This window comes from Mesitornis unicolor, unplaced genomic scaffold (genome assembly GCF_000695765.1).
Source record: "Mesitornis unicolor isolate BGI_N332 unplaced genomic scaffold, ASM69576v1 scaffold36591, whole genome shotgun sequence".
NCBI classification, from domain to species: domain Eukaryota; kingdom Metazoa; phylum Chordata; class Aves; order Mesitornithiformes; family Mesitornithidae; genus Mesitornis; species Mesitornis unicolor.
In genome coordinates this window covers 5,832-20,864 of record NW_010166453.1, presented here as the reverse complement: position 1 = coordinate 20,864, position 15,033 = coordinate 5,832, and the positions used below count along the sequence as shown (strand labels likewise).

The 15,033-nt window shown below is 42.2% G+C and overlaps 1 protein-coding gene across 1 annotated transcript; it reads right to left on the bottom strand.

The window, feature by feature from the left end:
* Positions 1–1,035: 1,035 nt before the first annotated feature.
* On the bottom strand, positions 1,036–14,863 carry BEND7 (BEN domain containing 7; the record flags this gene model as incomplete). Its single annotated transcript, XM_010194967.1, has 4 exons — positions 1,036–1,261; positions 6,057–6,322; positions 8,710–8,832; positions 14,537–14,863. Coding segments are annotated over 4 exons (942 nt in total), but the record flags the coding sequence as incomplete, so codon positions are not given.
* Between the last annotated feature and the right edge of the window lie 170 nt (positions 14,864–15,033).

The window sequence follows — 15,033 nt, the reverse complement described above, 5'->3', positions numbered from 1 at the left end:
AACTCCTGATATTCTGTGATTCTGTGACTCTCTACACCATCCCATTAGGTAGTTGTGGACAGCAATTTCTCCTAAATTATCTTGTCTCCAGTTCTCCCAGCCTCTCACATGTCACTTCACATCCATACTTCACCGCTTACTTGCTCCAGCACCGTAAGTCTCGGTGGCCCTCCACTGGCCAAAATGTCAGTGTCTTTCTTGCACAGAGAGAGGGGTCAAAAGTGGATACAGAGGTGGTTGCAAAAGGTTCCCTGCCCTCATTTTGCTGCCAATGTACTCATAAAAGCTCTTTTCATTGCCTTACATCTCCTAGGTTAGCAATCTGTGCCTCAGGACGAGTCACAGCCTCTAAAATAAGCTCTACTTTGCAACACAGCCTGTCATTTGGTAACTTGGGTATTTTCTCTACTATATCAGATTTCAAAATAACAGAATCCAGCTCAGGATCTCTGGCCTAGTACTAACTCTGTATATGTTGGGATTCAGAGTCTGGAGGTACTCGTGTCCTTCTGGAAGCTAAAAAGCAGTGACCGCTAAGAAAACCACCTCACACCGACTAAGAAATGTGCTCCCACAAGAGAAGGATCACCACAGCTCTTACAAGCATCAAACCCATCTCAGTTCCAGTACTACAGTCCTCCATCTCTCCCCAATTCAGCCACCAACTACTAAACTATTGACAGAGCAGTCAGATGCAGCACAAGCCTCAGAATTTTGACTGAAGAGGATCAGTTATGCTGTCATTATGTTTTCAATACTTCTTTGCATCTCTGATATCCGGAAAAAAAAATATTATCTTATAGGAACACTGAGATTCTAACCTTAGAGCCTGAGTTCAGAAACTGGGATCGTTGGCTTAAAATTAACACAAGCTGTCCCCATAGAAGCTATTTTTAACAAGTGAATGAAAGGGAATAAAAATAAGACTGCATATTTTAATAGGCCTAACACATGTCAGAAATTCTAATCCCCTTACACTCTTCTCAGCTGAGAATATGTTCCAATTACACAAATGAAAGCAAGCAAAAACCATACCTTTTATTGCACCCACAATATTTTGGTCTAGTCCTTTCCGGTTGTCGTTGAGCCCTCTTTTCCTTTTGCCGTTTGGTAAAGAGTTCGCCAAAGTCTTGTCATCAAAAAAAGCACAGACCAGCTTTCTAAAGAGCAGGCTTCCTGAGCGAGTATAGTTTGATAATATAGAGTCCAGCTGAGATTTCGGCATGAAGACGTCAAAGCCTTCTGCAAGTTGCACTTCTGGCTACCAAAAGAATGCAAAACGTTTAATTAAAAGAGCATTCAGATACATTATTTTACTTCAATCATGCATCCGGTGAGACTTTACAATCACTCAATCAAACCACGACTTTTTTCCCAGCTATTCAGTCCCACAGCAGCATACTTCACCAAAATCAAACCACACCAGTGGAGAAGCACCTTAAAAGGCAAATCAAATAATCATACTCGTGTCTAGCCACTGTAATAGTTAACAATTACTGACATTATTTCTAGGTGTACAGCTACCAAAAAGAAAAGAGATACATTTCAATATTGGATAATATTGTGTCCAGTTCTGGGCCCCTCAGTTCAAGAAGGACAGGGAACTGCTGGAGAGAGTCCAGCGTAGGGCTACAAAGATGATCAAGGGAGTGGAGCATCTCCCTTATGAGGAGCGGCTGAGGGAGCTGGGTCTCTTTAGTTTGCAGAAGAGGAGACTGAGGGGAGACCTCATTCATGTTTATAAATATTTAAAGGGTGAGTGTCACGAGGATGGAGCCAGGCTCTTCTCGGTGACAAGCAATGATAGGACAAGGGGTAACGGACACAAGCTGGAACACAGGAGGTTCCACTTAAATTTGAGAAGAAACTTCTTCTCAGTGAGGGTGACAGAGCGCTGGACCAGGCTGCCCAGAGAGGTTGTGGAGTCTCCTTCTCTGCAGACATTCAAAACCCGCCTGGACGCCTTCCTGTGCAACCTCATCTAGGTGTTCCTGCTCCGGCAGGGGGATTGGACTGGATGAGCTTTTGAGGTCCCTTCCAATCCCTGATGTTCTGTGATTCTGTGATTCTGTGAAACCAGAGGATCATCCCAGAGCAATACTCCTATGCAATACTTTGTGGACATTTATCTAACTATTTTATGGACTTGTTTCACTGCCAAATTATGTGGACAAGTGGGCAGCCAGGCATTTCCAAGAAGCACAAATGCAGGGTTACAGCCCTTTTGTTCCATGTGGCTTCCCAAGAGGGCCTGAGGCGCAGATACAGCCCATATGAGTATAAGCAGATGACAAGTTTGAGGTTGCCCTTGGAGCCAGCACTTGCTGATCATCCATTTCTCCCTCCTTTTCATATTCCCAAAACACATCCTTGGAAGAGGATGATGTTAGATAGACAGCTTAGCTCAGCACAAAAAACCTCGGTGGTAAATCAGAGGGATTTATGTGACTGCTAAGAAGTGAGATAGAAGGGAAGAAGAGGAAATAAAATCATCCTGTATTTCACAAGAGTCTCGTCTCAAGTACATCGTGGGCCACGGCAGACAGAGGCCTTCAAGGAAGTCCCCTTACTAAGAGCCTTTTTGCTGCTCCTGTCTGTACATATCAGAAATTACACAAACAATACTTGCAGTATCTTCTGCTGTGACTACCACAGAATCACAGAATCACAGAACGTTAGGGATTGGAAGGGACCTCAAAAGCTCATCCAGTCCAATCCCCCTGCCGGAGCAGGAACACCCAGATGAGGTTGCACAGGAAGGCGTCCAGGCGGGTTTTGAATGTCAAGACGTCTGTACTGAATAATTATACATCTAGAATGAAGATACATCATGAAGAAACTAAAAGTTTTAAGTACTATCTGGAAGTTGGCGAGGAGGGAAAAAAAATCAGTGGTCATAATGTAAGAAAAGAAGATAACATTAATGTCTTGCTCCTAATAACTTCTTCTTTTTTCCTCCTATATGAAAATACACCCACCAGTGATGGTGTCTTTTCAAAGATGTTTACAGAGCAAGAGCAAATGCCATCTCCCATCAAATCACCTGCAAACATCTTGAGTCTAGACAGAAGAAAGGGCTGCCAATCTCAGAAGGAGTTGGCTGTGTAAATCCTTCCCCACGGATTTTTAAAAATCAGTATCAAGAGAGTTACAGCAAGCAGAACACTTTCAAAGCACACACTGTCATTGGATACGCACGTGTGTTGTGTGATAAAACCGAAGATTCGAATGCTTTGGGAAGCCAGGATGAAGAATCTTAAAATATGCAGAGAGTTTAAAAAAGGAAGAAATCTAAAAAGCACACAGAAGTTTCTCGCTTGTTCTGGATGAAAAGTTGTTTTTTTACCTTGACAACTTTCAAAATGCTGGATCCAGCAAAACAGTCAGAGTTACTCTACTTGACATTTGACAATCTTCTGCTGTACGTGGGTTTTTAATATGTTACTTCTAAACTTTCTGGTGACAGAAAAGATTTTCAAATGTAAATAAATGTGGGCCGAGTTTACAACTTGGGAAAAAGTCTACTTCATGTTAAGCAAAACCCAGAACGTAGTTGTCATGGTGATGAAGGCATCCGGCCCTACTCTGTTACTTGGGGCTTACGATAGCAATCTGAGATGACCTCGATGATACAGGATGCCTAGGACAGACAAATCACCCTCACTAACACAGCTGTAAAATACACCTGAAACCTCACCAGTGTGGAGGAGGCAATTTTGTATTAGCTTTGACTATTTTATTCTTATATTAAGAATCAATCCATGTACCAGCGAAATAATCTGAAGGCAAAATGTTGATTTTCTTCTCGTTTTCCTTTAGAAGCAAACTATTCTTCAATCAAGGACAATCAGTACCGAATTAAACTTTATGATCACTTTGAATGCAGTTTGTCAAAAGGAAAGGCATTTTTCAGCAGGTAAGGATTGTGCCATAAGGAACTGGTGGGTAAACTACTTAGATACAATAAAAGACATTAGACTTGAATGCCAAAGGCTTTTGCTGTGCTAAAATTACCAGGCAGCAAATGAGATTTAATCTTAGATATTTTACTACATTGTACTACATAGATTAGAAATTATTAAGATTATAAAGGTTATAACAAATAAACATTATAAATTAAGATTATAACAGTAAAACAAACACGAGAAAGTAACTAAGAGTAGCAGATCATGACACTTAAAAAGCAGGTTCATGGGCCAGACCAAGAGTTGGTCTCGCAAGGACATTTTCCACCTCCAGAAGCAGCAGTGCTTCATCCTAGCAAATCTGAACTAATTGCACTGCTTCTGGCAGTCCCAATTTTATACACATTAAACTGAGATTTTTCTTAAAGTTCAGTAAGCACTGGCGATAACAACGGCGATAGCTGTGGTGTGTGACACAGCACACGCTACAGACAACCCTTGCAAGACTCTCATGCTCTCGAGGGAACACTCATTTATGGTGCTGCGTAAAATGTCTTTCAGTTTTTCCAGGCACTCAGACATGCTGGTCGTGAGCACACTGGAGATGCTTGTGAACAAACAGAACAAGATAATACCGCCACTCATTCTGAAAGAAGTGACTTTCTTTAGCCTCCTCAAAACGTCGTAGTTTCGCTGTTAAACATATCTATTTTCAAAACTCAACTCTTTTCTTTCCAAAGACAGAACAAAATCAAATTGCTTGTCTCGAGGTTCTGTCTCTGTAAATTTAGTCAACCAACCACTGTGTCAAGCAGGGGCCCAAGCATGGGAGGGCAGATGAGGACCTGATTTATGAGCCGCGTTTTCTCTTCTTTTATTTCTTAGGTCAAATTGGCACCTACGAGGAGCTGTGTCCAGCGATGGAACACATTCATAAAGCCAAATTAAATTCCATCGCAAGTACAAAACAGTTTTCAAAACCGGGTTTCAAGCTGAAAAGAGTGCCACAAGGACAGAAAAATTATAAGCACAAATTGCGTATTGGAGATAAATTACCAGCCCTTCCTCAAACCATTCCCTCCAACGTTATTAAGAATACTACTACAAAAGGAAACCTCTGAAAAAGCATCAAACTGCTCACTCTGTATCGCTACACCGCCTCTATGGCATGAGACTGCAATCTAATTAGTGGTGTGGCTTGCATCTATATAACTGAATTATCGTGACTGCTCTTTTTTATTATTAGTTCCCACTTCCAGAAAGGTAGAACATTATCTGCTGCATTGTTTTCATTTACGCTTATTGATACTGAATTTAATTATGTTTTTCTAACTCACAGTACTTAGGAAATTGGAAACTGCCTGCTCAAAATTAAAAATACAGTAGAGAAATTAATGATAAGTTTACTCATCAGTGAACTGGGTCAGATGACCACCTACGTGGTCATTAAACAAAGCAAATCAGCCACCAGACACATGAAATTTCTATCAATGTGTACATGTTACATCAATCAAGAAAATATGCTTACTGCAATTTTACATGCGAAAAGTACTTATTTTTAGAGAGGCAAATTTTGGCCCCTTTAGTCACACTGAGGTCATCAGCAACGCCACGGCCTTCATCCAGCAACCAGAGCGATGAAGACCAACCCGATCCAGCAAAGACTGAGGCATGAACTTTACAGAGGTGAGGAGTCCCCTGCAGCCACTGGGACCAGCCAGGCATGAAACACAGCACATAAATACATCTTGGCAGGATAAGGGCACGCGTGTGGACTATGTGCACCCATCAGCAAGTGACAGGCTCGTGAACGCTGTATACACGCAGCACTTTTCCCGGCTCCTGATCTCACGGTGGCTCTCGGCAACAGGAGAGACAAAGAACAAGTTTTCACTGCAAGCTCAAACAACAGGCAGCCTTGAACTCAAGGGAGAACCACACACTCGTGAAAGTTGAAAAAAAAACCCACCCAAAACTTCGTAATCAGCACTCCCCACGTCTAACTCTACTGTCTCCATTCAACCCTACCCGAGATTTGGTTGTTGACTCTAACAAGAGGGGACACACGTCAACCTGACTCGAGTGCTGGTTCTTCTGAATGAGTCAGTGCTTTAAAATCCGGTGATCCCACGTATTAAAATATTAACTTACATCTGATGAAGCCGATTCAAGGATAATTCCAAATCCTGAAACAGGGGTTTCTGGTTTTAGGGAGGGTTCAACTGCTTGCAGACTCAATCGTTCCGAGTTTGCCGATAGCTTCTTTTCGCTCTCTGCAGTGCTGGGTTTCTTACTCATGGCAATTGGTTCAACAGTTTTGAGAGGCAGCTTTTTCTTTTTATTCCTCTTCCTTGATATCGTTGACTTCTGTGCACAAATCAGGGGAACAGGCGGCTGCTGTCTGTTTTGAGTCCCAACTGCATGAAAGCAAGCAATGAATTACATTTATGGATAAAAGCACGTGTATAACCACAGACACACAGCCAAACTACGGACATCCTGAACTCATCTCCTGGAGAAGTGCTACGGTTTTCAGGGCTGTTTGTGCATGTGAAACATTTTATCACTTTTGCATAATTTTCCGATCTGTACAATGGGAGCAATGACACTGAGCTCCACTCTGAGGTCTTCCAAGACACACTGATGAAGAGCGTTGTAGGAAAACGAGGAATACGTGGCTGTCTTTCCTAGTGACCACTGGAGGGCTGGTGACACGAAGGACTTAAACAGTGATTAATTTGTATATCCTCGTGAATGACTTGAGAATCTCACTGTCTTTGAGCATCTTTTCCTGATAAAGTAAGATAATACAAGTGCTAATGCAATTACAGTTATTTTTATGAATGTAGTCACCAAGTTAATTAGCTCAGCAAGAACATTTCAAGTACCATTATGGCAAGAATGAGTGAAAACACTATTCTGTAGTTTATTTTCTGGAAAAAAACATAACACAAAGTTGCATCAGTTCATTTTATCAGTTTGCACATAGGCAGAAACTGACAGTTCATGCGTTACCTCTGAAATCGAACAGACCGTATTTGGTATTTTCAACACTTTGCATTTTCCAGTATCCACAATCATTTGTATAAATAAAGGCACCGATCCTGAACCTGTATTAAGGTGAGCGAGTCCTGCAGCAGAACGCTATGCAGATACAATTCTATGTCTGGATGAATCAGTAAGATCAAGGTCAAAACAAGAAAAGCTGAAAGTGTTACACATGCAAATCAAACTCATTCGAGCTACAAGTGAACTAAAAATAGTCCTCAACTACAAAGTTTGAGGAAAAAAATCAAACCTTGGAACACTTTATTATAAGATTTCTGGAGTATTTAATTTCCGTCAAGGATTTACGAGACTGCAATCTGTAGTTTATCATTTAGACAGAAGGGTGTCTAAATACTAAAATAAGTTATTACACTTTCACTTATATGTTTGCATTGTAGCTTTTTTTCTTTTAGCAACAAAAATGTCAAACCATTATTTTTTCTCTGCAAAATCATCATTTCATGCCTACCAGAAAACATAAACTATTCCCAGGCCTTTTCATCAAGACATTCACTAATTAACAAGGTACTCACACTGTAGATACATAATAAATAAGAAGTGTTCCTGCTATTGAGGAGCCAGCTCTTCTGGCATAAACCCCAGTTCTGCACCTCTCACCCATAAGCCACTTTTAATCATGTCTCTAATTTCAATGAAATCGGTGCAACTGCGTAAATAATTCCCCGTCCCAGCAAAGATCGTAAAACTGGACCTTCATGTGCTTGTCTGTAAATCGATGACTTTTAGGAAGGCCTTTCTATGTGTATCAACAGATATTTCAAAATCTGTCTGATCCTTCCTGTTGCTCACTCAGACAATATATGCCATGGAGACAGGGAGTTTAGTCAGCCCTTCACTCCACCCATATTTCAGTAAATTACTTAACACTCCCTTCTCTTGCAGAGGTCTTACCCAGCCACTCTAAGAAAAAATCCCTCTCTGGCTCCACAACCCATCACTCACAATGCATGGGCAGCTCAACTGAGAAAACCTCCAGCATCTCCAACTCCTCATTAGTATTAACACTAATTCCTAGGAAGCACGGAGGCTGCAGCTTCATAGCAGCCTACAATGACCTACCCAACTCCTAGCTGCCACGGCCCAGTTGTCCTGCTGGCTTCAGTGCTCCTCTGGCTCTGCACTGTTGTGTTTCAGCTCCTAACCTAGCAGAAAACTAACCCCGATGGTTCTCAATGAACAGATTATTGCTGGTTCAGTAGGAAGAACTGGTAAACCAGGCTGAAGAAGGGTGGAGGCCACAACATGCACTGGCTAGCTCAGTTTAGGCCACCAGAGAGCTGTAACATGAGAGATCTTTGAATTAAGTGTTATAAAAGAACTTTAAGTGGCCTTTCAATTTATTTTTCCTCCTAAGATTAGTGAACTGGTAAGCAGGTAACAGGTAAAGCAGCATTTTGCAGCTCTGAATGAATACACTGTGAAAACAAACTGGGAGTGGTCATGGCACACTGACCTACCCACTCAGCTCCTATTATCAGAGTATCTAAACACATTGGATTTTTAAAATTTAGCCTTAAAAGATTCTTACAAGATAATATCCCTTGTTACATATGAAGATCTGAGAAGCAAAAGTTACATTTCAGGAGCCTGTGACAATCTGACTTTGAATAATGTGTCAAGAGAGCAGGAAACGGTCTGGGTTTTCCTGAGTCTCCAGACAGATTTCTGTCTTACTAGAACATTCCCCCTAAAAAGAAGGTGCTCGTCATGGATATGCACGTACCTGTCATCGTACCTGCTTGAATCTGCATCAATTTCCGCATGGTCTTGAGCTCTTGAAGAATAGCCTGTAGGGTTGACTGGCAATTGCATGTACAGCAGTTTGGTCCAGTTGATGAATTCACCATTGGGATTTCTCCTGAAAGAGAGGGGAATGAAATGGGGGAGAGATGATGTAACTCACAGAAAACCACCCAAACAACAATTACCAGCAGGCATTAGAAACTATTCTCAATACACCTGATCGTGAAATTAGATCCAAAGCAAGAAAACAAATAATATTAAACAGGGTCCCTTTTAAGAGGAAGGGGCCACTAGTTTTTACCCAATTACCAGTATGTGCAGTTATATACAGTAGGGGACACAATGTTACATGGGCTGGAGAAGACTGCTCAGAGCGTGAATACAATGCACTCTTCACAGCAGGGCTCTCTATTGTCAGGCTACTTCATCTTGAATAACAATAGCACCAAACCTCATTATAAACATACTCATTTTATCACACACACAAAAAAGAGCCCATCTCCCGGAACAGTCTTACAAAGAATGAAGACAGTCTGCGTAATAAGGGTTTATACGGCACAGTAAATGAGGGCCTAAGAATTTTTAAACTGCTTCAACGTTACATGCGATTCGTTGCCATGTGAAGAATTGAGAATGAAAATAAAATCCCCTCTTTGGAGAAAACAAAATGAAAAACGGGATGGAAAAGAACCACCAGCAAGAAAAGCCTTCAAGTCTGCTGTTCTGTTTGCTAGGGTGGGATTGTTTTCTACGGCACATTTTCCAGCACTGTGACCTATGAGATGTGCTTTCCATAGTTTCCCTTTGAAAATTAATATAGTAGTTCAACAGATTCTTCTTTTCCAGCAATTCTTACTAGTGTTTAACCGGATTTATGTATTTCCGATTCTAGCCTTTAGCAGTGTTTTTATTACTGCCTTGCTTTCTAGAAGTTTTGCATCATAGGTCCTGAATTAGGTTGTAACAGCTGAGAGATGTCAAGCTTTACCTGAACAGCTGTATCCTGCACTTTACTTTAAAACAGCTGTATCCCTACCTTTAACGCTGCAAATAAAAAGTTCAAAATCCAACGAAACACCTAGTGGTAACTGCTTGAAACTGAGGTCAGATAGGATACACCCCCCTTCATTTCAAAATGTGCTTACAGTCATTTAAATTGATGGCTATTTTACTGCTCATCAAAGCGTGCAAGAGGAGGGATGATCATTTGATGAAGATAGGAACAAATGGATCTAACAAAAATCATCTCGCTTGGTGTCACACGTGGTGGACTTCAGAGGGTGTATTTCCCTTTTTCTGCCATAGCCTGACAGTTACCAAGTGCCCTTTAATCATTACCCAGCCAAAGTGAACATAAGCAACTCATTTAATCTTCGCTCATAAATCCTCCCATTTTTCATCACTGCATTTGCTCTCCTCTGAAGCCAAACCCGTTTGTTAATACCTTTTCAGGTTTGGTTTGCATTCTTTCATCAGAGCTCCCTGATGGCAGGCCCACATAGTTCCCCCGATATCAATTCTCACTCGAGATAGCTGAAAATCTGGCCACCGCCAAATCGCTCCCCCTCTTTCCTAGCTTTTCCAATGTGTCCCTGCATCCTCAAAACTCTCTTCCCACTCTTGGTCTCTACCTCCTACCACTCAGTCTTTCAGCTCTGAAGCAATGTCTGTCAGGCTTGAGTAAACTGGTTGGTCATTCTCCCAAAAGTGAGTTTCCTGTGAAGCTAAACTGACGTTTAGGGTTTGCTGACATCTTCTGGGTGTTGCTCTCCTCCTCTCCTCAGATATTGAGACTGTCCACACAATTGCAACTACAAATTTTGGTATTTTAAAATACCATCCATGGGCAAAAACTGTTAATACTGCATTAAGATAAATGCAGTCGTTTAAGAATAGCCACAAACCTAGCAAATACAAATGCAATAGTTCCACCATTGGCTTCTCTCCAAGGTTTCAGCTGTAACTACAACAACTTTTTAAAAGCAAAAAGAGATCTGCAAAACAGGCTGAGAGTCTCAAATTAAAACAAAAACCAGGTTACTGACTCAGCAGGACTCTGCCTAGTTTGATCTCACCCTTCCTTTGTGTGCTCTCTATTCAGACTGAAAGTTCCTTGGGGCACGGATGGGATTTTATCTTTTCAATGGTCTATAAAGCGCTCAGCCCATTGTTCCAGGTACACAGGGAAAAAAATATAATGTTATCTTTAGCTTTGCAGCAGATTAAGCAGAATCCCTCAACTTGGCTCCACCAATACCCTTTACCTATTTGCTAAAGGTAGATTTTTAAGTAGATGAGGTTCAAGACTACTTATAATTTAATAGCACCAGCATAACTCCGTACTGTTCAGAAAGACAAACAGGTACCGCAGAAACGGAGTCCCAGGAAATTAGGATAGTTTTATTAATGAAAGACAAACACATAGTCAGAACACTCTTCCTCTAGTGCTTTCTCAGTTGTTTTAGACTAATCAGCTCCTTTGGATAAGCCCCATCCTCCTTCTCGATCAGAATCCAGTGGGCCTCTGGACATGGTATCAAAAAGACTGCAGTGGGAGACAGGGCTGGTGGCTTTTGTTTCCCTCTTAACAAAGACTCTACGTTGTGGTGAACTGCATGTGAAAACTTGGACAAACTGTATCAGTAAATACCTGTACATCTTCCCTATTGCAATCTAACATGCTCCTACTGAAAGCCCGCAGGCTCCTGATGGAAAACCAAAGGGTCTATTTTCCCATTGAGGCCTGGAGGATTTACATTATAATCCCCATTAGCACTGATAGAAATTACCCATGTAAATCTACCAGAGGAACTGGAAATGGGAAAAGAGACCACCAATATTTCAAATCAAAGCAGGGTTCTACTGACTTCATACATATTCATGAGGGTTTTTTATTTTCTTTCTATCCTCCCTCTTCTGATCAGTTACCGTGTTGTAAGAAACATCTTGCAGAGTGTTCTCAGTCATTGTTCCAATGCTATCTTTATCATTTTTAGAGGACAAAAGCAACCCTTTTCAACTCGTTATAAATCAATTTTTAATTTTAAAAGGAGAACAGACTTTTTATTTTTACGAAGGAGTCTTTAAAGAGCCATCTCCCTCTCTTTTGGAACCTAGCCAGCAGGCAAATTTGATACCGGCTTACATGACTGAGTGAAGAAGATGACACAAATACAACAGTTGCTTCCCCTGTGTAAGCAGCAAGCGGCCCAGGACAGTGGTTCTTGCAGCTGGATCTGCTGAGAGTGAATCCACCTGGTGTAACATCGCTACCACAAGTTTACATTCGAAAAGCATGCAAGCGCAACACATTGAAAACAATCTTGACAGAACCGAAAAGCAATTCAGCTGCTGCGTTGCTGCTGGATTTGCTTTTCCTTTTTCTCTCCCCGTCTTTCCGCCAATACCTTTTTTACGACTGCTTTCTACACCAGCACCTATTAAATATCCACTCCAGTCTCTCCTTGGACCATCTTTACCATGTGAGCAGATACCTATGCTAGTTAGATGGATTTAGATGCCTATTACATCCAAATTTGAGTAATTCAGACAGCCTACAACACAGATCTTGGCTTCCTGCGTGGTATCCATCCACAGTGGACAGAAACAGTCTCTGGATTCAGAGCAGATGCTACAGACGTCTGGACATCTCCCCAGTGATGACCTAGGCCTGACAGCCCCAGGTCATGAGCTTATATCCTGCCTCAACAGTTCTGCTCAGATGAGTATTAACTACTAAGACGTAGTAGTATCTTCTCTGACATTTGATTTCAACACTCAGCCTTTAAGGACTTTGTCCACCCTTCAAACAACATCTAAAACACTTGAGTTAGATACTCAGGCTCCCAATGCAAGGGATGGGGGCATCAGGCATGTTACAATGTCCCCCCAAAAGAGCTGTGTGCTGGCTGAGGAGCAGTTTCAGAGCTTGCTTACAGCCTAGAAACACATCAGAAGTTTTCCCTTCCTGGATACCAGGCTTTGGAGCCACAGCAGCAGAACTGTCCGGCAGGATCACAACACCCCACTGGATGCAGACACCTCTAACCAAAGAGCTCCGCAGATCTTCAAAGGCAGCCAGCAGAGAGGGCCCACACCCACCTTTATGTAATAACCTAAAAGACCGCATTCCTTTCTGCAGCAGGACAGCTGCAGAGGGAGCGGGGAAGGTGTCTCCAGGTGCACCTCCCCAAAAGCTGGGAGCTCGGACATTGCTCCTGACCGGTCCAGAGGTCGCTCAACCTAACTCAACCCAACCCTCTCACAGACCGTTCTAACCGACAGGAGATCAGAAATCAGCCAAACCATTCCTCCTCATATGAGAAATAAAAATGCTGACATTTTCTTGCATACGGGGCCAAATCCTGTCAACACGGCTTAGCTCACATGCTGAATCAGGCCCCCGAGGGGACAGAGGTGCTGCTCCACCTACTTTTTGGATCCAGGAACTTGGCACCTCACCTGTGCAGGCTTGGGCACTTCTGTGCATGCAGAGAACTGTCCCCACCAGTGCCCAGAGACTCTCAGGACAAAGAGGGAGATGTGAGATGGAATTTCAGGTCCTTCCACATTTAGGAGGTCAAAAAATCACGTTATGGGGGGATTTCGAGAGTGCAGTTTTAGATTTAGATGCTAAATCCCATCAAGTGTTCTCTCTCCCCTGGATCTGCATCTTTAAATAAACCCACGACTATTGTACCATAAAATAAAACAAACTAGTGTGACTTACTGCAACATTGCTCTCCAGGTCACCTGGTACCTCTGTGTGAATCGTTACCTCTACAGAGAACCAGTCAATCTGGTGAAACCTAGGGCTGTATGTTTGTTTGGGGGTTTTTTAGTGCAGTGACAGTACTTCCTAAAGGACAGTACTGAGGATAATAATAGTTTGGGGTTATTTTTCCATAAACTTGTATGCTTTGAGAGAAGAACACACAGGAGATGCTCCTATTGGGAAGTATGAATACCTTGAGAATCAACTGGAAATCGATCATGTTTACAGATGCAATCTCACAACTTTGTATTTTCCGTAACTTAGAACCCAGGCACCCCTTTAATGTAGCCCCCCTCCTTTAAATTTAGGGTTCAGTAACAGGAGAAATACTTTCTGAATTGAATTTAGATCGTTAAGAACGACCTCCAGGAATCTGGCAGTAAAACCTCCATTCTCTGGGACTTAAAACGACAAGAGAAAAGCATTCTAAGGGCACACTGCCATCTACTTTAGAGGAGAATTCTCTGCCAGCACAAGATGGACCAAGCTCTAATACATGATATTCACAGGTGGCCTCCATCATCTCTTTTCTCCAATGGTCCCATTAGAATAAAAGCCTAATGCTGTGATGGGATTTTGTACCTGAAGTTCAGGGGTCAGCTGTAAGGCCGATGCCATCCCCTGATGAAAGCCAGCAGAATCCTGCTCTGCAAGTGGTGTCACAACAGCGCTACATTACTCATTGCAAAGAGGAGTGGTAGAGGTTGACATTTAATTAGCCATGGACGTAATAACAATGGCAAAAGCTGTTTTAATAAGTACTGTATAGAAATTAAGCCTGTAACAGCATTGAGTAATTCTGTTCTATCACCAGGAACCCATTTGAAAAGCTAAGACAGATGGCAGCAGAATGCACCGTGCCCACTTTCGCACCTTTTCCAAGCGATAACTATGTGCTCATTTTGTAGACGCTGAACTATATATAACTGATTTCAGTGCAGGGGTACAATAAATCATCACAACAAAGGCAGAAATTTCGTACAGTACGAGAAGAAAAAAGAAACAACCACCCAGAACTGTTCTCAGTATCTAATGCAGATCATACCGTTGGATGCCACGGTTCGCGTCTGGTTTTGGAACGTTTTGGATCGGGTTCCGTATTGCCCCGAGAAATGGCCAGTTTGGGGCGGTAACTCATTCCATGCACCGCTCTGTGAAGGATGAAGGCTCGCCTGGGACTCCGCAGGAGGATTCAGGCGCTGGGCCCAGGCTAAGTCTAAATCTTGGGGCTCCTCCTTCAGCTTTTCTCCTTCTTTGCCAACTCGTTGATAGATTCTTCCAGTGCTGTCATTCAGTAATCTTCTCATCCCTGTAATTTGTTTTTTAATTTCCCGGCTTTCATCTCCTAATGAAAACAGAGCCACAGTTATCACTGTAAATTAGCAAAAAAACGGTAATGGGTAGAGATTAGTGATTTTGGATGCCAATGAGGGCTGGAGTACGGAAATAAATAACTAAGGGTGAGAAAGAAAAGAGATGGTTGAGCAGTGGTTGGTATGTGCCAGGCTACGCTTTAATGCAGCGATGGCTGACATCGCGTGG